We start from the raw sequence: 27,283 nt of genomic DNA on the forward strand, positions 1-27,283 counted from the left end.
TTGAGTGAATGCTTATGTATAGTCAAACTACAGCAGTCTTACTGTGAGTAACTGTGATACCGCAAGTCAAAAAATCAATCATACAACTATAGCATCGAGATGATCACTGACGATTAGATAGAAATCCATGTGATCTCTCGTATGGTCATGCTCAGTACTAGTTATTCTCTAACAACTACCCACACTTGCCGCTCAATATCTCTACACCGTAGATTAAAGACTCATCTATTCAAAAAGAAGCAAACCGTGCGCCAATCTATCTGGATTGATTACCGTCCCCATGACTATCCTGTGATCGGGAGCAATTCAGGAATTAATGATACATGCCTCTAATTTTTAATACTTGAGAATATATATTGTAATTTTAATTTCAAAGATGATTCAAAGACACAACACTTGAATGAAAAAAAAATATCCTTTCATTGATTAAATCAATAGTTTAAGTATAAATTTATGTCATAGAATGAACAATGTGTCAGCCAACAACTAGCTTCTAGAACATACATTTAACACCAGTTAGTAGCTAACCGATACAAGTCATGATATCCATTCAGTATAAATGAGGCCTAGGAAGGATATGAGTGACCCTAATTGTATTAGCAATAAGGATGTTGTGAGTGGCCTCAATATTATAAATAAACCTTCATAACAACATGTGATAATGCATGAAAACCTGGATTATTTTCCACAATTGTGTTTTGGTCTATTTGCCATATTTCATTTCTTATCAGACACCCATGAGTTTTGTAGTAGTATGATAGCATTTAATCGAACCTTTTTCTTGAACCTTTTGAGAAATGATTTGATTTATTTACTGTATTTTTTAAGTCAATTGTTTTCAGTTCATTCTATTAACCATGGTAAGTTACTTAATGAGCTGTCTAGCTCACTTCCACTATTATTATCTTTTTTAAACTAATTGGACAGTGAATTCTGAGGATACAAGGAATTAGCTTTTGGAATAAATTGTTAGGAGTAGTGATCATTGAAGCAGAAATGTCCTACAACAACTAGTGTTTAAAGTGTAACAATTTAAGGTATAACATCAATATATGGCTTGACCTTATTTGAAGCCTATGGTTTGTGATAGACTTCGAGATAATCTTTGTTCGATCATTCAATTTCCTTAAGAATTGGTTTGATTTCATTCTTATTTTTGCATCTACATTAACCAACTATGATAGTCACACCTCAAGATTCAAATAATTTGACTCCCACAGTCCCGAGCAAGGGACCTATATACTCCACTTTTGATATAGATTAATGAAGGTTTGGAGCTTTGAGTGTTCTTTTTCCATGGTTTGACTCCATCCTCACTATGATGCAACTTCATAGCAACCCATTTTTGCAACTCCAAAGCTTTTCTTCTGATGTGTCTCTAAACGAGGCCCACATTGAAGTTGGTACATCATCAGTGAAGGCTCAAGAATCCTGAGTGGCAACTCATGTGATTCTACTTTGGTCAAGGGCTTAATGAGATATTAAGTATTTATACTAGCTTAGTTTTAAATTCCTTGCAACCATTTTCAGAAATTTATATAAAATTATTGACTTTTATTATTTGGCTAAACAACTCTAATTCCCTTCAAGTTTAAAAGAGGATTGATGAGTCCAGCTTATCATTACAAACCAAGTTTGTTGACTACTTTCAAGCTACAAACCCAATAGCAAAACCCTAGTTTCTAGTCAAACTCACCCTGAGTGTGGTCTTAATCCTCCAAAGACTGACCTAATTCAATTCTTGGTCAAGGTCAGAGTTTGCTTTTGGGATAGAGCTTTAGAGTTAGGGCTTGGGTTTAGGATATAAAGCTTTAAGTTTGTGAGTGTCATTATGGTTAGAATGGGGCAGTGTGGGAATCAATGAACCAAAGGGGAAGGTATTGTTTTGCTGAGAACACAATTAATGGACAGGCTCATCCATAGTGATGAGTAGATGGTAGAGTACAATGGAAGGAAAACCAAAAGAAGGCAAATCTCAAGGATACACTTCGAAAGCAAATAAAACATGAAAAACTGCTTGAATTGATAACTTTGGTAAGATGGTCAAATGCACCAAATGATATGCCTATGTCAAACTAACTCTTACCATCATACACTTGTGAAGGATGGATGGAAAACTAGGGGCCTAGGGCTGTGTTTGGGTGGGGAATAAGTGAGGGTATAACCCCTTATTCGCTCTCTTATCCTGCCAAGCAGCCTTTTGGGCTGATGGAATAGGGTTATTCCATCCTTATGATGTGTCAACAGAGGGAGCAATGTAATATATACATGCAAAATATATATTATACAAACACATGCAATGGCCATTTGGTTGCTTGTGCATTTTCTAAAACAGATAATTGGAAAATATGATTCTTGATAGAAAACAGGTTTTATGAGAAAAAGCAGGAGATCTGGGTTTTGATAAAACTCATTTTTGGACTATTGTGATGTCAATGTGGGCAAAACAAGTTTTATGGAAAACAGCTAAACAACCAATCTTGTAGAAATCACTCATTCTGAATTTTTTATAAACCAAAAAAAGATCAACTTATAAGCACCCACTCTGGAGATGAACCTATTGATTGCTCAAATGTTTCAATATGATGACCTTTAATGATTGGATCAAGATTAATATATGGTGACATCATAAGATACTTGCTTCTGTAGGTGATGATGATGATGGTGGTGCAGTCAACAATGGCAATGATGATGGCGATGAAGTGAACAATGGCATCAACAATGGCAATGATGACTGGTACTAGAGTATGGAGTCATCTTACCTAGTTCACAATTCCCTTTCTGTTGCCTGGGAAAGAGAATATATAATGGCTTCAAAGTGGCACCACAATAGCTGAGATTTGAAATTCAGAAGAATTATTGGCTGGGATCACAAATGAACCAGACAGTTTAAAGCAGATTCTTCAAGGATTTTAAGTCGTAAATGCTATGGACAAATGCCTATGGATATGGGAATGCAGTGGTGTCTTTACCATGCACTCTTTCTATAGATTGTTAAATTGTGGTGGAGTTTTAGGGGGCTTTTTGAATAAAATTTGGAATTCTATTGCTCCTCTCATGGTGAAAGCATCTTATTTGCTCACTTTGTGCAAAATTTTGGCTAAAATTAATTTTCTAAAGAGGAATTGGATGCAAGTGAGACATCCATGTTTCTCTTTCACCGAAAAGGAGACCATTTTTTTATAAACTGCATTTTGTTAGGATGCTTTTAGGTGGCTCAAGGAGTGCTTCAAATTTGTGAGAGGACCAAGTTCTCTGACATCAGGTTGGACCTCTTCAAGACGAAAGGAATATCAAGAAAGATGTCTTACAAGTGCAGGATGGTGCATTTACTACTTTGTTTCAGCTGTTTCAAAGGAACAGAACTCTAGAATTTTTCTTAAACCAAGTGTGCTGACTCGATGAGACTTAGGTTCTTCAATGAAGTTTCTTCTATCTCAAAGGCCAGTGGCCAGTAGGTACTCAATTGGAGAAGAAAATAAAAGCACAAGCACTTATAAAAATGTTACCCAAGAGTAACAGTGATAATCCTTTGGACATGCCAAATAATGAGAACCTTGTAGTTACTCTTAATATGGTTTTCCCATTCTTTTTGCTTCGATGTTGTTTCCTTGGTCATGTTATGAATTGGTTTATATTTTTGGGGGACTTCTACTTTTGTTCTTGCTGTTGGGTTGTTTCTGTTTCCTTAAAATTCCAGGAGCTTGTTTCTTTTACTTTTAGTGAAACTAAACAATGTGGAACAGCCACATCTTTCTTTGGAGAAAAAAAGAGAGAAAAGTGAGAGAAGACACCAAACCAATATTGTGGCAAGCAATAAACAGCCATGTGCGCCAAATGTAATTTGCAGGAAAGAACCTTATAAAGTCTTGCTTGAATTGCAGCAGCACAAAAGAAAAGGAATGATTTAAAAATAATGTAAGAATATACTCAAGCTTGTTCCCTCTATGGTTTTTGTGCTTTTAAAATTTGTGGTTGCCTAATGTAAAAAAATTTAAGATCCATAGAAGTTCACCTCCAAAGGATGCTGCAACAGCCATAGAACCAGCAGCTGATCCTGCAGCACTCACTGCTGCAGCAAAGCCACTTGCTCCAATAGCAGGGACCAAGGTTCCCAGTGTGGGAGCTAGAGCACTAAATCCTGAAGCAATTGCTGGAGCAGCTAGACCTGTTCTAAATGAGAAGGAGGACTAAATCGAAATGTATGGAAATTTCGATCTTTCTTTCAAACTGATGAATTTGTTACCTCCAGAAATTGCCAACAACGTTCCTCCAGTAAGTGCAGCTGCACCAATGATGCCACTACGTTTCCATCCAGACCAGCTGCTATCTGTTGATTCACATTCTTCCGACTGTACTTCTTTCACTGCAGTCATTGCAGAGCAAGCAACCAGGATCTCCATAGCTTCCTAAAAGCCAAGGTATCTAATCAAATTTGGAAGTGCGAGGAGAAACCAGAGGGAGAAGAATATAATACAAACTTCAACATTTTCATTATAGTTATCCCAAGATAAAATTTAAAAGGAAATTAGTGAAATGCATCTCTTGTGGTACGACTAAGTTCACAAGTTTTGAAACATTGCTAGGTGAACATACATGAGAAACAGTAGAATGTAACTTTTACTTCACAACTCGAGGCATACCAAGTTTAAACAAAAACACAATGAGCTTCTTGGTAATTTCTATTGTTCATCACTTCTCTATGATAGCCAACATCATGGACCAAAGATGGGATTATCACATGGGTAAGGAGTTGTATCTAGCAAGTAATTTTGCTCATATACCTATTCATCATATATTATTGTGTGTTTGACTTTTGAGTACAATTGTTATATATACTAAATGTCTAAATCAATTGCAAACTATATTGACAATCTACAATCTAAACCCCAAGTTGCAGTACATCGTCCCTAGCATAGATATGGATGAGGAGATTATGGCTGCCCTATGCAATGGTATTGATAAGATGGAGCCAGATCTAGGAGTCATCGCCCTATGTTTGGAAGAAGTGAGTTAACTTTGTCAACTTTGCCAACTCGTGTAAATAATTGATGTCATATAACATGGAATTTTTTCCATATAGAAGAAAATGTTTAGCAAGGATTCGGGCAGCTCGACAACCATCTAGCTGTAGCAAGCAAACAAAGAGAGAGTCCATGTATTTTGAGATATGGATTACAACTGTTACTTGGATGTTATATAATTTATATTTAATAGTATTTGATATGTAGTTTTCTTGAATGCTTTTGCAGTCGAATGATGGATCTACTTCAGCCTGTCATCTAGGAACCTAAGATGGCTAGCGATCCAGATCGTCTCATAGATAGTCTCCTCTGGTAGTTGTGAGCGCAACTGGTCTACCTTCGGCCTCATCCAAAGCTAACAAAGGAACTGTCTCACACAAAAGCAGTTGAACGATCTTGTATAAATCCACTGCAATTTGTGTCTGTGACTGAGATGCATTGAATAAAAGTCAAGCTGAAGTACAATGACCCACTTCACAACAACTTCACGCATGATGAAGAAGATCAGATAATTAGGTGGCTTGAGAGCCAATAGCAAGAGCCAAAGCTGGATGAGCTCGGATCACCTCCTCGACTAGCTAATTTTGTAGCTAGAAAGGATAGGATGGATGCAGATCAATGGGAAAAACAATATATTCCAGACTCACTTCAGCTGATCAGCTGTAGAGGTTGGGAGAGCCGATCATTGCACAACTCCATATCAAAGACATCCTCCCAGCAATTTGATCGAGATATGCTGAGTAGAGGCCACGACAGTACATGATTTAGTCAGGATGGAAGGCCTAGCTGCTCCTCCTAGAAGAGTTAGGATAAGAAGACAATTGTTCAGGCCAGCAAAGGAAAGGCAATTGCATCTTCTTTGGAGAGACTCAAGGAGGAATCCATTTACTCTTATTTGGGGACCAACTAGCCATCTGATGACCGATTGCCCAAATCGTTAACCAGCAACAACAGTTCTTCCCATGATGCATCAGGTGGCCAAGGAGGTAGCAAGGCACAGGACATCATAGTTTATAACTCCCAATCCCAAGATGGCCTTCGATTCATCATCGAGTCCCAATTTACTCATACCATACAAGATAGGACCATGGTGCATGATCTAGTGGAACCTGCGAGGATAATTACATACAGGAGATGGACTCCTCATGATCGTTCAGGATATAATGCTACTATAGAAGATGACATTTGTTGCTGCGCCTCTCCGACTGGATGATGTAGCGGGAGTAGCTGGACCAAATGGTGTTGGCTCCTGCTGAGCTGGAGTAGCCAATCTACGATCAAAGTACCGCAGACCTGCAAGGAAAGTCCAAAAATGCCGGAGAAGATAGTGGGGATTCTCTGACAAGGGACCCTCCGATAGTTAAATCAGTATCGATCAGAGAAAAAGAATAGTAAAGAAAGATAAAATGAGAGAGAGTACAGTCCAGAGCCCTCCCTATCTTTCGAGGGGGAGAGAGTCTTCTTCCTCCCGAGGGAGCGCCTCCCGTTCTTGGGCCGCCCCCTTCGTTCTTTCTTTCCCTTTTTGTTTAAAAGGGTCTGCCAGATGGTTGGTGTCCGCTGGAGTTGAGGTAGTGGCTATCAGAGCCAGGATGGTGGGCGTCAGAGAGGGTCGCACAACTTGCGCCCATGTTCGACAGAGCAGTGGTTGTTGGTAGGCAGTTGTAGAGCCTGTCGCCCATGAGACTTGTGCGTCGAAAATCCCGAAGAGTGTCCGACCTGACAGACGACTTACAGAGAGCTGAAGTGGGGAAGGAAAGGATCGGTGAGGCATTGTCGAACGGTCCTAGGCAGGTTGCCGGCCTATCACAAGTGGTCGGCTAGGCGCCAACGTCTGCGGTGCCATCCGGTTCACGTAATGTTGCTCCGATCACATGTCTTGGTTGCTTACATCACGACATCGAGTGTCTGCCACATCTGCAAGAGTAGATATATCATTAGATAGACGAAATATGGTCCAACATTTGCCGCCTACTTTCTAGTTCGAAGTGTTCAGACTGAGAAATAGACTGTTTGATCAGGTCATGGGGTCACATGTCGGAATCAACTTTTCCATCATTTGAAGCTCTGCCCGTGCCACTAGGATGGTTGGGCGCTTCTTCGAGCATTGCCCGGCTTGAAGAAAACACAGTGAATTCATAGACACCGAAGGTCTACACCAGGTGGTTGTCAAAATAGTCCATTGATCGGTATTGGCGGTTGTCAGGCACCCTTGGGCTCGACCGCCATTCGTCACCCGAAGCGGCATGACCTCTAATGCTGGCCCATCATGTCTGATGGGAGTGTTGTAAGTGCCGTTTGACAGGCATTCTAGGATTGGGCAGCCCCTTCGATGGCCCTTGGCTGCAGCCTTGAGGGTGGTCGCGAAGCTCGTCATGACTCGATCTTCTTCTTCAATGCCAGGTTGGTATTCGATGAGTTGGCTTCTTCCGCCCCAGATCTTATCGAGGTGACCTCGGATCCTGTTGAGGATTTTTGAATGACTTCAGGGTCAACGATGTCCTTCCAGGTCTCAACCTATTGGTGACCTAGGAGGGCAATCGGATGGACGATTGTGTGGGGAAGCATTTCGAGAACCTTGATAGCCAATGTCCACCTCGGCTAGTAATTCGAGGGCTCAAGCTTCCGATTCATTCGCCAGTTTCTCCAAGCACTTATTAGTAGGATGCCTCGTGACTCTATCCGCCATTGAGGCTGGGGGATTTCTCAAGGGAATTGACCAAAGGATCACCTCAAGCCTATCCCAGCCTGCGATGTTGCAAATTGGGGTGAGACTCGAAGCATTTCGGGAGTTGCCTCTCAAAATTTGGAATGGTTGGGAGTGCAGTTAATGGCTGTAATGTTTAGCACTTCGGGTTCAAATGTGTGGCATTACCCGATTGCCGGTTGGCCGAGCGCACGTCGCTCGGGACTTGTATAAATAGTCAACCTCTTAGTGGTTGATGCATTCATTAGAGAGCCTTTTCCTATCTTCTTGAATCCTGTCATGATGGAGCCGTCGCCGCGATCAGTGAAGGAGGCCACCAGGAAAAAGGCCAAATATCTGAGGGGGAGGCCCTTGCCCATAAAGGCAAAGGCCACCACGCTGGAGCCTTCGAGTGTGGGTCAGGCGCCATTTCCTTCAAGAGCCCCGGGTGAGGGCTCCTCCACTTCCAGAAGGGTGGCCCGCCAGGGCAGCACCATGGAGGCCTACACTACAGCGTGACTCTACTGCATCGTGGAGTACAAGGCCTTCAATGGGGAGCTCCTTGATGCTTCCGCCATTGGGTTCATCCAAGGTTTTGCGAATTGCAAAGCCCGCCTAAAGCACATGATGCCGTAGTTGGACCTGCACCACCTCCGCTCTGGGAACAGCGATGAGGATGTGGAAGCATTCTCTTCAGATGAGGAGTAGGTCTTCGCCCTTTTGCCCCCTTTTTCTCCCTCTCTTCTTTTTCTTTTCTTTTCTTTTTTTTTTTGTTCGATGTCCCTTTGACACCGACTTCATGTAAATATTTTCCTTTGGAATGAGAAAATGAACTTTTGCTATGGGTACCTCTTCATGATTGCACTTCGTCTCCTCCTTCTGTTGGGATCTCTGATGCAATTCGATCGTGCAATTGCTGGGTTGGAGTCTTCAGTGTATGCCTGGCTTCCTTTGTTAGGCAGACCTTTCGAGTGGCTAGGTTGCCTCGAAAATCATGGTTTTGGGGCTTCGGTGCGCATATGATCTCTGTCATCGAGCAAACCTTTTAGGCAGTTAGGTTCCCTTGGGAAATCATGATTTTCGGCTTTAGTGTGCATCTGATCTCCATCATCGAGCAAACTTTTTAGGCAGTTAGGTTCCCCTCAAAATTCATGATTTTGGGCTTCGGTGCGCATCTGATCTCCATCACCGAGCAAACCTTTTAGGCAGTTAGGTTTCCCTCAGAATTCGTGGTTTGAGACTTCGGGAACAACTTTTTTAAGGCAGTTTTCAAGCCAACTTTTCGACCTGGGCCTTCTTCGCCGGGTCTTAACCGCAATCGTTTGCCATTGCATCACCCTTCCGAAGTCCTTACCTACGAGAAGCCTCATTTCGGATTGGTATTCTCTCGCATCTTCGACGCTTCACCAACCTATGCATTGAAGTTGCAATGCCTATCTTGGCTCCCCTTATAAAGGACTCTTCATCACCCTTTGGGCCGAGATTCATTGGTGGTCTTCCATGGCACGATGTGCTGTTCCACCGCCATCGAGAGATGGTGGGTGTCTTCCTTGCGGGTGGGGAAGTTTGTGTCTCTAATTGGACTGCTGTTGGATGCCCAAGTGAGAGTTGTTGTAGCGAAGGCTTGGGCTTGGCATGGGAGGCATTGGGAATCCTCCGCCACTCTGACGAGGGAGTTGGGTTGGCGATCATCGGAGGTTACTTCCGCATCACACTCAACTAAGGGGTCCTCAGCCTCTCCAAGAGGTTAATCCTCCCTTCTCAGTAAGTTGGATTCTCCAATAGCCTTTGGTGGAGCATCCGGAGGCAGACATGTCTCTGAGAAGAGCGTCCGCCATGCTGCCAAAGTTTCATTCGAGGGTACGACCTTCACCAACATAGTACCTCGCACGAACGTCTCCGATCACTTTGGGGCACGGCTCGAGTCCATTTCTGCGGCTGATGATCGAAGACATCGATGTAGCTTCCTTTTTGCAACTTTCCTTTGTTGTTGTTATTATCTTTGTAATGATAACTCTATTCTTGATGAAAGAACTTCTATTGCGCTTTTTCTTTGAGCTCCAGGTGGTCGTTGTCATGATGAATCTCTCTAACAGGCATGGGAAGTCGTCAGGTGGAGGTCGGCGATGCTCTCGCTCGCTTCATCCATGGGCGAGGAGGGGCATCAGACCGAAGCCGATGATGACTCTTCTCTCCTTTAGCAGATGCAGGGGGACATTAGGCCAAAGTCAACAATCCGCTTGCCCAGTTCGTCTGCAAGCGAGTAGGGGCATCAAGCCGAAGCCGATGATGATCCCTCTCCTGCCACATTCGAAGGGATCCCATCTCACGGGACTGTCGGTGGGGTGCAGTAGTTGGAGTATTGTCCGACGTACTGTTCTATCTTCTCTGGAACTCGATTGCTTGTGGGCCCTCACCAAGAGACTAGTGCGATCTTCTGGATGAGCCCTGTCGAGGGGATGAATGAGACATCCATGCCAGAGGCTTCATCTTAGAGCCAGCACGATGATGGCGTCCCAAACCGATGCATGTATCATCCTGCTCGAGGTCTTTTTTTCTGTCGAGAGAGTGGTGGTTGGATCTTGAGGATGGAGCCATCATTTTGTTGATGGCTGACCTTCCGGAATTCATCATTTAGGTGTTTTGACACCCAAGCCTTTCTCTCGAATCCGTCTTTCTGTCGGAATGGTGCTGGCACTGGCGTTGATTGGAGGGGAAGTCCTCCTCGAGGGAAGGCTCCGACAGTCGGTCTTACCAACAGCTCCCTCTTAAGACTTAAGGACTCTAGGCGAGCAGTGCGGAGTCTGTTAAATGTATGCCCTAGAAGTCAATCTTGACTGACGCGTATCATATTACTAGGACATGATTTTGTACTTAATGGCATTTATATTACCATTTATGTTTTATGAGTCCATGAATCATCCAAGAGATTAACAAGATGATGACACATTCTCAAAGAATTGAAAATTTGAGACATGTGTCATTGACAGTTAATTCCTAAATTGCTCCCGATCAGAAATGAAGAATTATGTATTTTCAAAAGGGTCAGTGGGAGTGTTGTCACGTTCTCCGTAATGTATGTGGATGACATCCTCCTGATTGAGAGTGTCCTATACTGACAACGGTTAAAATGTGGTTGTATATAGAATTCTCCATGAAAAACCTAAAGCAAGCATCCTATATTCTGAGAGTATAAGGATCTATAAAGATAGATCCAACTGGATGTTTGTATTTTTACAGAAAAGTACAGAGAGTAAATGCTGAAAGGATTCAGTATAGAAATCTCAGAGAGGGATCTGCTATCCTCTTAAGCATAGATGTATGCCATGTTATGTGCTCGAATTGATATAGTCAATGCTGTGAATGTCACGAGTAGATATCAATCGTATCCAGGCTAAGAGCGCTGAATTGATGTGAAAACATCATTAAGTACTTGAGAAGAACTAAAGATTTATTCTTAAGTTTTGGAGAAAGATTAAAGCTAGGAGTAGGAAGATACATCAATTCAGACTTTATGTCTGATGTTAATAGTAAAATATCTACACCAAAGGGTGTGTTCTTGTGTAATCATGATTCAGTATCTTGGAAGGATTTCAAGCAATCGATCGATGGAAGCTGAGTACACTGTAAATATGTAGAATGCATTTTGGTTCTAATGTTAGTTGCAGAACTAGATGTTGTGTCATCAGATGCCATGACACTATACTACAAAGACAATAGCACCATAGCCCTCACTAAAGAGCCTAGGTCTCATCAGATATCCAAGCACAAAGCAACAGAATACGCGACTACCTCAAGTAGAAATACATAGAGGTGCAGAGAGCAAAATCTACATGAGATGTAGTAAATTTACTGGTAAGTCACTTAGCTAGCTGAAGACTAAAACCTGTCTTGAAAAGATGGGGCTTGGTATATGGCAGATTGGCTTTAGTACAAGTGAGAGATTGTTGGATGTATGCGCTAGAATCCAATCTTGACTGACACGTATCATATTACTAGGACATGATTTTGTACTTAATGAGTATTTATATTATCATTCATATTTTATGTGTTCATAAATCATCCAAAAGATTAACAAGATGATGACACATATTCTCAAAAAGTTGAAAATTTGAGATATGTGTCATTGACGATTAATTCCTAAATTGCTCCTTATCATAGGATCATCATGGGGATGATGATTGATCCAGATAGACCAGTGCACGGATCGCTTGCTTCAGACAGATGAGTCTCGAGTCTGCGGTGTAGTTACACTGAAGCGAGAGTGCAGGTGGTTGTTAGAGAACAACTAGCACTGAGCATGACCAACATGAGAAATCACATGGATGTCTGCTCAGTCGTTAGTGATTTTCTCGATGCTGCAGTAGTATGACTGATCTTTTGACCTACGGTGCCATAGCTGCTCGCAGTGAGGTACTGGAGTTTGACTACACATAAATATTGACTCAATGAGTCCTTATAATAGATGTTGGCGACAGTTGATTCACTGTAGGAGTAGGGTGTGCATCTAGATGGAATCTATTGATCCTAACAGAGAAAAATAGTCTAATGAAATTTAAAAAGCTGGATCCTTAAGTCTAACCATAGCAGTGTGATTGATGGAAAAGAATTTTCATGAAAATCATACATGGACTCGAGCTAATTAAATTTATCATATGACCGATGTTGAGGTTTAACGACTTACCCATGATCTGCCATCTGATTGGGACTCATGATAGAAGGACTGTATCATACGTTAACTGCACCTAAAGGTTCATTATCTTTTATTTTGCTGAATTGCCACTACATACTGTTAAGTGTCACTGGTAGATTGTGAAACCCACGAGCATCATCTTGATGATTAATGATCTTTGATGGACAGAATTGGAATGGTTCCAACCCACTGAAAGGAGTTTTAATAATATTGTGATAGGGATCACAATATATCTCACTACCAAATAGAATAGAACCTATGAGAGTCACACACAAAGAGATGTTTAACTGATCAGATGGTTAAATTACGATTATGAATCGTGATAGAATTTAATCATCAATATGATTGATAATTAATCCAATACAAAAGTTGCAATTAAGTAACTCGCGAAAGAGTTAGTGAGTTATAAAAGAATTAATTAGCAATTGGATTGCTAATTGGCTCAATTTGATTGAACAATGAAACTTGCATCAAGTCTAATTGAATTAGATTCAATTTGACTTGACATGGGTTTGATTTGATCAAGCCTAATTGAGTTATGAGATAACCTAATTGCATGAAAGAACAATTCCTTATTTGATTAGGATTTGGGTTTGACCTAATTCCTAATTGGATTAGGATCTAACTAAGAGGTTTTGGGTTTCTATTTGGACTAGGAATCCTCCTCTAATTGGGTGCAACTAAACCTTAATTGATTAAAGTTTTATTTGGTTTAAATCAGCCACCTAAGGAGGAGTCCCAAGTGACTAGGACTCTTCCTCTCTCCTTGCGCCATAAGGAAGCCCTATGAAGTGCTGCCACATATATCCAACGCCCCTCTAGTTTTTGTGTGAAGAAGCTCTTTTCTTTTCTGCTTTTAACCTGTAAGAGAGAGGCGCACAAAATAAGAAGGCTTGGGGGGCATATCTTAGGAGTCCAAGGATATATGGACTCTAACCTAAAACCCTAACTACTCCCTATTTAAATAGGGGATAATGTGGGGCGGCAACAACCTGATATTGATCAATTTTAAGATGCCAAAAAGGAGAGGAGATGCGTGAGAAAAATCTAAAAGGAGAAAGCGCGGGATCAAGGTAGGTGTGATGTTTGCTATGAGTCATTATCCCTTCTTTCTTACCAACAATCAAAAGTTGGTTGTTAGAGTCTTCTTTCTCCCTCTTTTGTCCAAGTTTTGGACATGAAATTTTTCTCCCCTTTTGTCCAAAAGTTGGACATATTTCTTAGATCTCTAGCGTAGAGATTTTGTGCATGAGTTTTAGGAAGAAAGAGAAGAAAGTGTTCTTCTCATAATCTCTAGCGTAGAGATCTACATCCTCTTTTATTCTTCTCTAAGAGAGAGTTTTCAACCATCAAGATGCGATCTCTGCAAGGGAGCTAGCACTCCGATGAGATCAAGAAGCTTCTGATCAGATCGAGGCTTCATGTGGATACCCGTAGACGCCGAATGCTTATGCGGTTTCAAGAGACCTTCGGAAGACATTCACAATCATTGGTTCATGGTGTAGATCGATCCGCATCAAGGTATGAAGATTAGATCTTCTCTATTTATTCTTCTCTATTTGATTTCTCTATTTGAATCCTATCTCACATATGTAGATCTTATTTTATGATTTTAAGATTTGATCTTATGCATGCTTAGATTAAATTTGATTTAATTTGAATTTTTTAAATTTTCGCTGTATACTTATTTTAAAAAAATTTTACATGCATGAAACCATGAAATCCCAATAAAGTCAACTTGGTCGACTGGAACCGTCAATGCAAAACTTGAGCCACAATCATGCGCTAGTGCTCTCATTCATGCTCGTCTGGGTACAAGCCTAACAGCTCCATCGAGATGGGGTCGTTCGGGGAGCGTACGCCCTTGCGACACCATTGCACTATGACTATTATGCAACAGCCATGGATGCTTGGACTTGACCTGCCACGATGCTTGACTCAGATGATCCATGGCAGACCATTGGGGGTGGTTCCTCCATCAAAAGTGCTGCGCAGGGATGACTGCTGGCATGGTGTTGTGATCTTAGGACCTGATCTTTACCATCCTTCTCCTAGGAACGGGGCCAGATTGCCTCGTGCCCTTTCTCTAATGCCAATCTGTTGCTGCGCCTCTCCGACTGGTGATGCGGCGGGAGTAGCTAGACCGAACGATGTTGGCTCCCGCCGAGCTGAAGTAACCGGTCTACGATCGAAGCACCACGGACCTACAAGGTAAGTCCGAGAATATCGAGGAAGATGGTGAGGGTTCTCCAACGGGGGACCCTCTGATGGTTAAGTCAGTATTAATCGAAGGGGAAAACAGTAAAAAAAGATGGAGTGAGAGAGAATAGAGTCCAGAGTCCTTGTCTCCCGAAAGGGAGAGAATCTTCTTCCTCCTAGGGGACCGCATCCCTTTCTTGGGCCGCCCTCTTCTTTCTTTCTTTCTCTTTTTTGTTTAAAAGAGTCTGCCAGATGGTTGGCATCCGCCAAAGTTAAGATAGTGACTGTCAGAGCTAGGATAGTGGGTGTCAGAGAGGGTTACACAGCCTGTCGCCCATGAGACTCATGCATCGAAGTCCCAAAGAGTGTCCAACCTAGCGGATGACTTGTGAGGAGTTGAAGCGGGGAAGGATAGGATCGACAAGCCATTGTCTAATGGTCTTAGGTAGGTTGCCGACCTATTGTAAGTGGTCGGTTAGGTGCCGACATCTGCGGTGCTGTCCGGATCGCATGATGTTGCTTCGATCACGTCTTGGTTGCCCATGTCACAACGTCGGATGTCTGCCACATCTACGGGAGTGGAAATGTCAATAGGTGGGCAAAATATGGTCCCACAACATTAGATGTGGAGTAGGGTTCTTGGACATATCTAGCTTTAAGTTGCACATCAGGCTTTATTCCACACCAGCAGCCAATCACCCATATGCACATGAATCATCTGAGGCATCATATTCGAGTGGCTACTATTGTTTGCAGCCTTAGCTATCTTTTAGATCAGATTTTGCCATCAGCATCTTCGGATGGCCAGCAGAGTCTCAGATGGATAACCCCTCCTAGATTAAACCCAATGGACTACATAAGGATCGGGAAAGACTATCGCAATATTGACCTCTTGGAGAGATGGTGTGAAGCTCTTCCACAATACTATTATGATCCCAACATCTACAAGTCACATTGATACTCCATCAGATTTTAGACATCAATATTTATTTATACTACAAGCCAGATAGGTTGACTATAGTTAATAAGCTTCAATTATTGTGGGTTAAAAGTTAGAATGCCACCATGTGGCCTTGAAAACTTGGACTCAATCTTGGTGTTTTAACACTACTAATGCTAGTGTCAAGACTGAACAAAATGATAGAGGTTTGATCTCATGAATAACTACCAGTAAGAAAAGTCAAGGCCCAGACTATGAAATTAATTAAGCTTGACATCATCGAGTAATCATATGTTACTTCAAAAGCAGGGGAAGAAACATAGTAGTTGCATCACATCTTCATGCTTGAGGAAAAAGTGAAAGACATACCCATCTCTAGAAATTCAAGAGAAACAATAATGAATAGTCATATTAGAGAAGCTCTTGTTCTATATTAAAAGCAGTTTCAGTAGACAAACAAACCATTTTTATCCACTCGACATCGAGCCACTTTGCCAACAATTGTAGAGCAACACGGTGATAGGCATCACAGCCCTTCCTATGCTGTGAAGGTTTCTTACTTTCTTGAGGTATATCAGCCACAGGCAGAAAGAACTTCATATAAAAGAAACATCTGATATTCTCACTAGTATATTACTTTATAGTACTATATCTTTCCGTTCAAGTAGTAAGCTCAAGCAACTACACCTGCCTATTGAATATAATTGCTTAGAATACAATTATAAGTACCACCCTATATTCTTATTTTCAATAGCATTAGCATGAGATTTCTGATTGTTCAGGCCTGATATACATTGTTGACCACTTCCCAACAGCTTAAGATTTTCGAGTCCAGTGGTCAGTTAACACTGATAAACTAAATTATGCCAAGATGAAAACAGCATTAACTGTCGAAAGCAACAATTCCATAAAAGTTGGAAATACGAGTCTATGAAAGAGAATATCAATTTATCGAGCTAGTTCAAAATGAAACAATGATAAATAACATGGTCTATAAAGATATTAGTTGGAGTCTCAGGCTTCTGCATCTTTCAAGGCAATGCTGAAGGCAAACAGGTTTTCATATCTAGTAAGCCAATAGAATCTGAGCACTATACAAGCCATAAACATGCAAAGTACAGAAGCAAATATTAATAAGGCAAAGCATAAAGTATGCTATGTATTAAAAAGATTTTGGATAACAAGACAGCACCTGGTTACCCAACTTGGGCTCAATTAAGCAAAATAACTACCATGACTCAAAATCTCATGGATTGAAGTTTACATAAAATAAAAAGCCAGATATGTTGGACTATGGTTAATAAGCTTTAGTTGTTGCAGGTTAAAAGTTAGAATGCCACAATGTGGCCTTACCTTGGTGTTTTAACACAGCTGATGCCAGTGTCAGAACTGAACAAAAACAATAGAGGTTTGATCATATGAATGACAACCAGTAAGAAAAGTCAAGGCCCAGACTATGAAATTAATTAAGCTTGACATCATCCAGTAATTATATGTTACTTCAAAAGCAGGGGAAGAAACATAGTAGTTGCATCACATCTTCATGCTTGCTTGAGGAAAAAGTGAAAGACATACACATCTCTAGAAATTCAAGAGAAACAATAATGAATAGAGTCATATTAGAGAAGCTCTTGTTCTATATTAAAAGCAGTTTCAGTAGATGAACCAACCATTTTTATCCACTCAACATCGAGCCACTTTGCCAACAATTGTAGAGCAACACGGTGACGGGCATCATAGCCCTTCCTGTGTTGTGAAGGTTTCTCACTTTCTTGAGGTATATCAGCCACACAGGCAGAAAGAAGTTCATATAGAACTACCACTTTCTGCTGATAATTGGCTAAAATGTCCTCCAGGAAAGATTTTTCACCATGCTCATTGTTAGATTGACCCTGTGCCTCCTCCCTACTGAATAAGGATTTCAGCTTTGCCATTTCAAAGATTTCATATGGCTTAGATGTCACTTCAGAAATTCTACACATCACATCAGAAGTGATTCTTTCATGATATTTATCTTTGTGCTTGTGCTTCTTTATTGCCTCAGCTGAGGCAGAAGAAGTTTGCAAATCCTTTACCATAGAATCAACTGCTTCTGTCAAAGCAAATTCTTGATTTGATCTTTCTGAGGATGCTTCCTTGTCATCAAAGATTGTCTTCAGGAACTAGGAAAGAATAGACAAACAGTGAGAATAAAAAGAATATCAAACACACACATAAGTGAAGGAACAGAGTTCAAAGTAAAGTGACATAAAAGTTAAAATCCAATAAATGAATTGCTTAAAACTTCAGAATCTACGTACCACATAGTAAAAGTGCGAGGATTATTATCATTAACCTTTCTCGGAACTATATGTGCCTATAATATAGTGATGTAGGATCTTACTTATGACAATAGTTAGAATGGTTATATTAGATCTTCATCACAAATGAAGAAGTTTTTGCACATGAAGGAGGTATCTTGGGTTGTCGCACAACTTGATATAAACCGGCTAGTAGCTTTACCTATTACTGAGTATTTCAAGAAATTTATAAGCATTTTCCTAAAATTGATAGGGGCAGTGATCGTACCCCTAGGTAAATAGTTAAGTTAAAAGATCAAGTTTGTGTAACCTCAGAATGTAGAGTTAAATACCTTTAAGTGAGATATCATAACATAAGGAATTAAGGACAATAAACTTCAGAAAGTTTGTTCACAAGAAATTCTTGCCAATGAATTTCAAAGTTCCAATACTTCAAATATATTTTGAGTTCATCGGAATGAAAATATACCACCAGTAAATTGCAGAATTATCATCAAGACATCAGATATTCTAAAATAATAAAACACAAAAAATTGAGTGAATTCAGTATAAAACAATAAATGTACAGAAGGAAAGACATAGAAGAACCTTAATGATATAAATAGGTGAGGAACTTGCCTGTTCTACTGAGACCACCACATGTGTGTCTCTGCAAGTTCCTTGCCCATAAAAGACAAGTGTAGCTTATGTATATGATGTTTCCAATCATGTTTTATTGACTCTAAGGCCCATATTTCACCAAATATGTCCCAAGAACACCTGGAGCCAACCTATCATGAGTATATCTCAGGTCCTTATATATCAAGACAAACATGCAATATCATCAGCAGGATAAACAAAATGTTCAAAACTTTGCAAGTTTTTAAAACTCAGATTTGGTATCTCTCAGTTAGAGATTTGATTTTCAGCAATTTCAGCGGTTTCACTAGTCTCACTCCAAGTAGCAGAGTTTCAGTTAAAAAGATCATGAAAAAAATCCAAAAACAAAGAAAAATAAAAATAGAAAAATTAAGACAAGTTATATCACATTATTTAACTATGTTTTAGGTGATCAAATATGATAATTTATGTAGTTCTCATGCTTTCAAGCTGAAATTAGGCTATTATGTCGAAGCTTGATAGCTTCAATAAATCATATGAACATACTGATTTCCTAATAAAATTACCAATATCACTTAATTAAGCATAAACTAACCAGACAAGAAGTAAGAGCACAAAATAAATTATATTTACCTATTAACTACAGCAAACTAATACTATTGCAAGGTGGGTCATACGTTATCATCATCATCATAAGGATGATGATAGCTCACCGCCACTCCATGTAGTTATAGAATATCATATGTATTTATATAAAAAGTTATTTTTATAATGCATTATAATAATCTTTGTAAAGTACAATAATAACTAATAAGGATTATTTTAGAGGCCTTTGCATGTAAAGGATTGTATTTATTACATATCCATCTTTCAACTCAAGAAAGAAAAAGTAAATCCATTGAAAAGTGGCACCATATAGCCCAAGAATTTAAACTTCTAGCAATCTTTTAGAATTGTTAGAATTTAAAACCTTTCCTAGCAATGTTATGATTCTCCATCATGTTCTTGCAAGTTGAGGGCGAAATGATGGAGAAAAAATTGAGATGGAGATAGCACATGCACATGCAGCAAAAGACCAAAGGAGGCTCTGGTACCAAAAAAAAGCTCCATTTTCTATCAAAAAGTTGCCTAATCCAAAGCAAACATCTAGAAAACAATCAAGAAATTTGTGCAATATGATTTGAAAAAACTTGTAGGTGCCGTCTTTATGTAGGCCCCAATAGGAATGCTTGGAAAACGAAGTTTCACATTTGAACTGGGCTTGATGGTGATCTATGGTTATGGTCTCATTTTATCCTTTTGACTCTCAAAGTTCTGATGGTGCTTCCTTGACCATAAGCTTGGCAGATTTCAAAGTCCGTTTTGTGGCCTTGACCCAACATGCATTCCTGCTGATGGCTATTTTCCTTTAATTCAGAATCAGATTATCTTGGCGTTAATTCTTGTCTCACCTCTTTATCAAATTTCTCGGGTGATACATTTTAATCATACACCTCATGCCTTTTCATACGAGCTTTATTTACCAACATCATAATTACGCAAACCTACTTCATTTCAAGCTCTATAACTGAGCAAACATTTATTCTTCTCTCAAGCAGACATCATCTTGCAGCAAACTGATAGAACAGGAGAGCAGAAAGAAAAGGAATTGGAAGGCATACCATCACAACTTGTTGCCTGGCTGGAGTAGAAACAGCCACTTTCTCCAATTCGGGCCAGGCCTTGGAATCAATCTCCAAGAACCTACAAAGTTTCAGCGTATCAGAGCAAACTCCAGAACCTCAATTCCATGAAACTGGAAAAAACAATCATTAAAAGGAGTGGGGTGAGAAAAGACCGGAAAACGGGATGAAGAAGGCCATGGGACTCATGGGTCCAGAGCTGGGAGGAGTGGCTATCCCCTTCCTTGCCATCGCCCTTCATGTGGTTTACCATTTCACGCACTCCAGGCCAGTCCATAGATTCAATGTCCAGCAATCTTTACAAGAATCAGCAAATACAAGTCATCCTAAGAACAAACAAACAAACAAACAAACAAGAAGAAGGCAGAGCATCGAGGCAAGAAGCGACTCGAAAACGGGGCGAGGGAGGCCGCCAGACTTGTGTATCCAGTGATGATGGCGATGATGATGGGGATTGGAGGATTTGTCGTCCTCGTCGGTGTTGCTGCTGCTGCCGCCGCCGCCGTCGGCGGCGCTGCTGGCGATGGAGAAGGAGGAGGAGTCGAAGGGGAGGATTTGGAGGAGCTGCGCATGGCGGAGGGCGATAGCGAGCAGCCCTCCCGCGGCGTACCTTTGCTCGGGGGTCAGAATCGAGTTCGCCATCGCTCACGGCTTTTCGACTCGCTGCCTTGACGTGGGCCGGGAGGGATGCGTCGGCCTGTTGGGTTGAGGGCGTCTCGTTGGTTACTCCCCCTGCGCCGGGTGAGGGTAGAAAGGGTCCACCGTTCACCGAGGTGGGCGGCGGTGACACCGGAGAACCGCGGAGTATCTTTCGCGTGGAAGGAGGATTCAGCTCCTTCGCGCGAATCCACCGTTGGATCACCAACCACACAGCTCTCCAAGCGCTCCTGACTCGTCGTTAATCCATTGGCACCGATCGTGAAGCAAGAAGTGGATGATCCAACGGTTTGCTCCTGCAAAGGAAGGTGAATCCGTCTTTCGAACGAAGGATACAACCCCCGACCCGGCACCGGAAACGCGCGCCCCGCATGCGGGAGGTGCATCCGGAGCCTTCTCGGAGCGGCAGTACATGAAACGTGCGACGCATGCGAGTGACGCATTTGCGGACGGCCGTGAGTGTGTCATGTTATTAACATGAATTGCACTTTAATCACCCACCAAAAAGGTTTTCTTTAGCCTTCAAAATTTAATTTTGCATGTTAACGGGATATTTTCTCTCCCCGCATCTTTAACATACAGTCTTAAATGACTATAACACCCCGCTTCCTATAGCTGAAAATGGATATATATATATATATATATATATATATATATATATATAAACCGTTATCAATATCCATATTTTTTCTATATATCCAAATTTTACAACTAAGATATGAATATTAAATCGATATCCATATTTTTTTATATATTCAAATTTTATAACTAAGATATGAATATTAAATCGATATCAATATCCATATTTTATATATATATATATGGTGCGGACATCAGAGCAATCAGAAGTCGGTGACATGATTTGGATTCGATTTGTATCGAAGAAGCCCCATTAGATTGATTTTACTTCAGTTATTTATTTTCAATCAATAAAGTTATCTTGATGTATTTAGTTTAAGGTCCATAGGACTGTACTTGGATTTGTATTGGGTTTGTCCACGTCACCTTTAGGAGCTACAACTCTCCACACATCGAGGGAGAAAATATGCATGCCAGTATGTGCCGTACTCAAAGATCCTCATGCTAAGTTGTGCCAAGCATCAAGCGCCTACATGGAGTTTCATTTCTTTCTTAGGATTTCTTAAGAATTCTTGGCTACCTACTTATTTTGTTGAAGGGCTGATTTCTTTTTCATGGTAGATTACTTTGTTTGGAAACCAGACATTATGCTTTACTTTTTTGTGGGAGGGCTGATTTTTTCCTTATAAAAGGTAAGGGATTCCTAAAGAAATAGGACCCCTAGGATCCTATATAAATCTTTATATTTTTTATGAAGAAAACAATAAATGATTTTACAAACCCCACAAATACTTGTGTCAATCGTTCCGAAAGAGAGTATGTGTGAGATCCAAATCGCCCCATAAGGAGAGGGTATGAGGCCTACTTTTTTTCCTATCCTTTTAATCTTCATCTTCTTGAAATCTAGTATTCCTACGATCCCAATTCGACTCCACCATCTATCCATGTAAGCCTATCCCATCAAGAGAAGTTCTGTCTCCTCCAGAATTTTCATTTATTGTGATGAGAGAAAAGAGTGATCCCTTATTCCATAGATCACATGCTGTCAAAGACCTTCATTCCTTTTCAGTTGATCTTTGATTTTCATTTTTTTTATTAAATCTGATGTTGGTAAAAATCTAGTTCTTTATCGACGGATCTGTTTGGTTAAAAGATTAAGAGCCATAATCGAGATAGGTTTTTAACTACCATGATTCGGATTTTTTCCATCTTCTTGGATTTTCTAACGGATTAATATTTTACTCTCCCTAATCTTATTCATATTTCTTTTTGCATTTACTCATGAGCATATTTAATTTCTGCTATCTGTTTATGTATTTTATTATTGCTAGTTGTTTACTGATATCTAAAATAGCATTCATCTGCATCATTTAGATTGATCTCACTTTGATCTCGTATCAATCAATTACACCTCTTGAGCAGAGTATAGGCAACTATACTATCTGTCCTGAGAATAATAATGCCCCTAGCCAGATGTGATTTGTTGTTGATGAACAGAAGGGAGCTTGATCTTTAGGATTGATTTCTTTTCTTTTTCGTTAGGATTGTCTCACATCAATTTGGTATCAAAGCCGGTTGATTACGACTTTAGTTTAAATTCAGCAATTTAAATTTTTATACTTTAAATTTCATAATTTATTTTCAGATATTTTAATTTTCTTACTATACCTTATTTCTGTATCCTAGATTTGTATGACCACTAGATCAGGTACCTAGTACCAACATCCTACTTCCCCACCTAACCCCAATATGGATCCCAATACAGCAGTCATCATTAATACTCTGACTGAAAAATTTTATGAAAGTTATAAATGAGAGAATAATAGTATTAGAAGAAACTAAGTAGAAATAACCTGAATCTGAGTCTCTCCGACGCCTATAGGGCAGAGAGATAGGAACCTAGAACTAGATCAACCTATAGGGGCACGCCCGCACCATATCTAGTTTGACCAAGATGAGCATATCCTTAGGAATGTGAAGGTCGAAGCCCAAAGTTTTGATGGTTGTCTAGATCCGAGAGAGTACCTAGACTGAAAATCGAGCATGGACCACTATTTTGGATGGTACGAAATGTCTGAAGTAAGGAGAGTTAGATTTTCTAGAATGAAGTTGGTTAGGCAAGTCCGATTTTATTGAAAAAGTGTTGAGCATCTTCTTAACCAGAGAAGATAAAATCTGATAGAAACCTGGGATGAGATAAAAGAAAAACTCCGAGAGAAGTACCTCCCCACCTTTTATCAATAAAGACTCTTAGATCAATGGCAGAGACTTACTCAAGAAAATAGATCAGTCACCAAGTACATCATGAGATTTAATGAGTACCTCATGAGATATGGAGTAGATGAAGATAGAGTTGTTACCTTGTCTAGATTTAAAGCTAGATTACGAGAAGATATCTAGCGTGAGCTCTTTTTGCGAGAGATAATTATGTTAAAACAAGCTTATCAACTTGTCTTAAACTTTGAGAGGCTTTCTAGATACTCGACTCTCCATCGTCCTAAACCCAGTCGAGTAATTCTTTTTGGATCAAGACCCACTATTAACTAGGCTCCTAGTAACGGACCTCCACCTACACACCCTATTGAGAGAAAAGAAGATAAAAAAAAAGAAGCCATTGGAGAGTTATCAAAAGAAAGTAGTTCTCGATTCTATTGCTTCAAGTGCCATAGTTACAGTCACTTTGCTACACAATGGCCCAATCGATCATTATTAGTGAAAAAACTAGAAGAAGAAATCCTAAAAAATATTGAGGAGAAAGTTTATGAAGCTGATCCAGACTTAGTCGAGTAGTTTGAGAGTATTGAGGACATCTTAGGTTATGTTGCACCCGAGTCAGACCTTAGGCTTGGAGTCGTTAGATATGTTGTAGTACCGACTAAGAAAAGTGAAGACTAGCGTAGGACCTCTATTTTCTATACCTTCATAAAATTTGATCATAAAATTTATAAGGTGATCATTAATAGCGGTAGCTGTATCAACGCCATCTCCACCGATATGGTTAAGCGATTAGGATTAACTCCTATAGATCATCCCAGCCTATACCGTGTGTCCTAGATAGATTCCTCCTCTATTTTCATCAAATTTAGATGCCGTGTTCCCATCCAGCTTTATTCTTACCAGGATCATGTTTGGTGTGATGTCTTATCCATGAAAGTCGGAAGTATCATATTAGGTCGGCCTTGGCTATTTAATAATGATGTTACGATTTATGGTAGAACCAACTCCTGTAGGTTTATTCATCAAAATAAAAAAAACATGATTAATTCTTCCCCACCTAAGGCTATCAATAGAAAGATAGGCAATGGACCAAAGAAAAATATCACAAAGAAAAGCCTCCATCTGATAGGTACTAAAGAATTAGAGATGACCATGAGTGAAGGATCACCAGTTTGAATACTTCCTGCGAGAGAAGTTCGTGAGGACCCTAAGGTAGATTATCCTAAGGAAGTAGCTAGCCTTCTTAGTGAGTTTCATGATGTCTTCCCTGAGGATCTCCCAGATTACTTACCGTCTATGAGAAACATTCAATATGCCATTGATTTAGTTCTTAGATCTATCCTACCTAACTTGCCCCACTATAGGTTGAACTCTACTGAGCATGCCGAGCTACAAAGATAAGTTGGAGAGCTAATTAAAAAAGGATTCGTGAGAGAGAGTTTGAGTCTTTGCACATTCCTGCACTATTGATCCAAAGAAGGATGGTACATGGAGGATGTGCATAGATAGCCGTACCATTAACAAGATCACCATTAAGTACCGCTTTCCCATGCCTAGGTTAGATGATATGCTAGATATGATGATCGGAGCCACTATTTTTTCTAAGATTGATCTTAAGAGTGGTTACCATCAAGTAAGGATTAGATCGGGAGATGAGTAGACAACTGCTTTTAAGATAAAAAATGGTTTGTATGAGTGGATGGTGATGCCATTTGGATTATCCAATGCCTTTAGTACTTTCATGAGGTTGATGATCCAAGTACTATGACCATTTATAGGAGTGTTTGTAGTCATATACTTTGATGATATTTTGATCTATAATCGAACTAGAGAGGATCATCTAGACCATCTTCGAAGAGTGTGCCAAGTTCTTAGAATAGAAAGCTTGTATGCCAATCCTAAGAAGTGTGCTTTCATGATAGATCATGTCATCTTCTTAGGTTTTGTTGTTATCTCCGATGGTGTATCTGTCGATCCTAAAAAGATTAGAGCAATAGTTGAGTGGCCGGTACCCAAGAGTGTGCATGATGTGTGGAGTTTTTATGGATTAGTAACCTTTTACCGTAGGTTCATAAAAGAGTTTAGCACCATAGTTGCTCCGATCACTGACTGCATTAGAAAGGAAGATTTTGAATGGACTAGGATAGCTAATAGAGCCTTCCTAGATATTAAAGACAAGATGACCCACGCCCCAATCTTATGTCTACCTGATTTTTCTAAGATTTTTGAAGTAGCATGCGACGTGTTAGGAGTTGGGATTGGTGTGTCCTTAGTCAAGAAGGTCATCCGGTAGCATATTTTAGTGAGAAACTTAACAATTATAAACTCAAGTATTCTACCTATGATAAGGAGTTGTACGTGGTAATCCAAACTTTAAGATACTGGAGACATTACCTACTGTCGCAAGAATTTGTTTTGTACTCTGACCATGAGGCCCTCTGATTCCTGAATTTTTAAAAAAAACTGAATCATAGACATGATAGGTGGGTCGAGTTTTTGCAAGGCTATACTTTTGTTTTGAAACACTATGCGGGTGTAGAGAATCATACTGTTGATGTCCTGAGTCATCATCATACTTTGCTGTCCACCGTTAGTATAGAAGTTGTTGATTTTAATAAAATTAAAGAAGATTATGAGGAGTATCTAGATTTTAGTAGTATACTTATCACTTTATAAAAAGAGCCATCTAAAAAATATAGTGAATATACCCTTTAGGATGGTTACCTTTTTAGAGAAACTAGGCTGTGTCCCTCATACATCTTTAAGAGATTTTCTAGTTTGGGAACTACATGCTGGAAGATTAGCTGGACACTTTGATAGAAATAAAATCATAGAGTTGGTAGAAGCTCAGTTCTTTTGGCCAAGCTTAAAAAGAGATATCGCCCAAATTGTTGTCCGGTGTAGAACGTGCACCGTGGCCAAGTAGAAAAAATAAAACACCGACCTATATACACCCTTACCTATACCAAACTGTCCTTGGCAAGATATTAGTATGGATTTTATTTTAGGATTACCTAGGACAGTTAGGAAGCATGATTCTGTACTAGTGGTGTAGATAGATTTTTAAAAATGATCTATTTTTTGCCCTATTGCCAAATGTCTGATGCATCAAAAGTTGTAAGGATATACTTTAATGAGATTGTTAGACTACACGGATTGCTTAAAACTATTATGTCTGATAGAGATGTTAGATTTATGAGCTATTTTTGAAAAACTCTATGGCACCTTCTAGGCACAAAACTAAAATTTTTTTCTGCTTATCATCCACAAACGGACAATCAAACTGAAGTGGTCAACAGGAGTCTTAGAAATCTGTTGCATTGCTTGATTGGGGAACATATGGGTAATTGAGATCTTTTGCTACCTCGAGTTAAATTTGCATATAATGGCTCTATTAATAAGTCCATTGGCATGAGTCTTTTTGAAGTAGTTCATGGATATCAATCTAGAAAACTAATAGACCTCATCTCATTGCTCATGCATGCTAGAATTTTTGAATCTACAGAGTTATTTGCATAGCATATCAAGCCTACATAAAGAGATCAGTAAAAAATTAGCATTAATAATAAAATTTATAAACAGAATATAGATTCTCATCGACATGCCCAAGAGTTTGCAGAGGGAGACTTTGTGATGGTTCAATTAAGGCCTGAACGGTTTTCACTTGAAACTGTAAAGAAGTTACATGCTCGAAGAGCAGATCCGTTTA

The 27,283-nt window shown here is 39.9% G+C and overlaps 1 protein-coding gene across 8 annotated transcripts in view; it reads right to left on the minus strand.

Moving 5' to 3' along the window:
- LOC105054691 (uncharacterized) overlaps nt 1–21,239 on the minus strand; it is a 111,038-nt gene extending 89,799 nt beyond the window's left edge. For 2 of the 8 annotated variants that reach the window (XM_073246343.1, XM_073246345.1), the window contains exons 1-6: nt 20,510–21,237; nt 20,277–20,417; nt 20,101–20,182; nt 17,210–17,701; nt 4,247–4,409; nt 4,016–4,168 (exon numbers count right to left, since the gene is read on the minus strand). In XM_073246343.1, coding sequence (XP_073102444.1) covers nt 4,016–4,168; nt 4,247–4,409; nt 17,210–17,701; nt 20,101–20,182; nt 20,277–20,417; nt 20,510–20,763 — 1,285 coding nt within the window. In that variant the 5' untranslated portion in view covers nt 20,764–21,237. Of the gene's footprint in view, nt 1–4,015; nt 4,169–4,246; nt 4,410–17,209; nt 17,702–20,100; nt 20,183–20,276; nt 20,418–20,509 lie in introns of all 8 variants that reach the window. The other 6 variants (XR_012135743.1, XM_073246349.1, XM_073246344.1 and 3 more) reach the window with 6 other exon arrangements.
- Between the last annotated feature and the right edge of the window lie 6,044 nt (nt 21,240–27,283).

The sequence above is a fragment of the Elaeis guineensis genome, chromosome 12 (assembly GCF_000442705.2).
Source record: "Elaeis guineensis isolate ETL-2024a chromosome 12, EG11, whole genome shotgun sequence".
Taxonomy (NCBI): Eukaryota; Viridiplantae; Streptophyta; class Magnoliopsida; order Arecales; family Arecaceae; genus Elaeis; species Elaeis guineensis.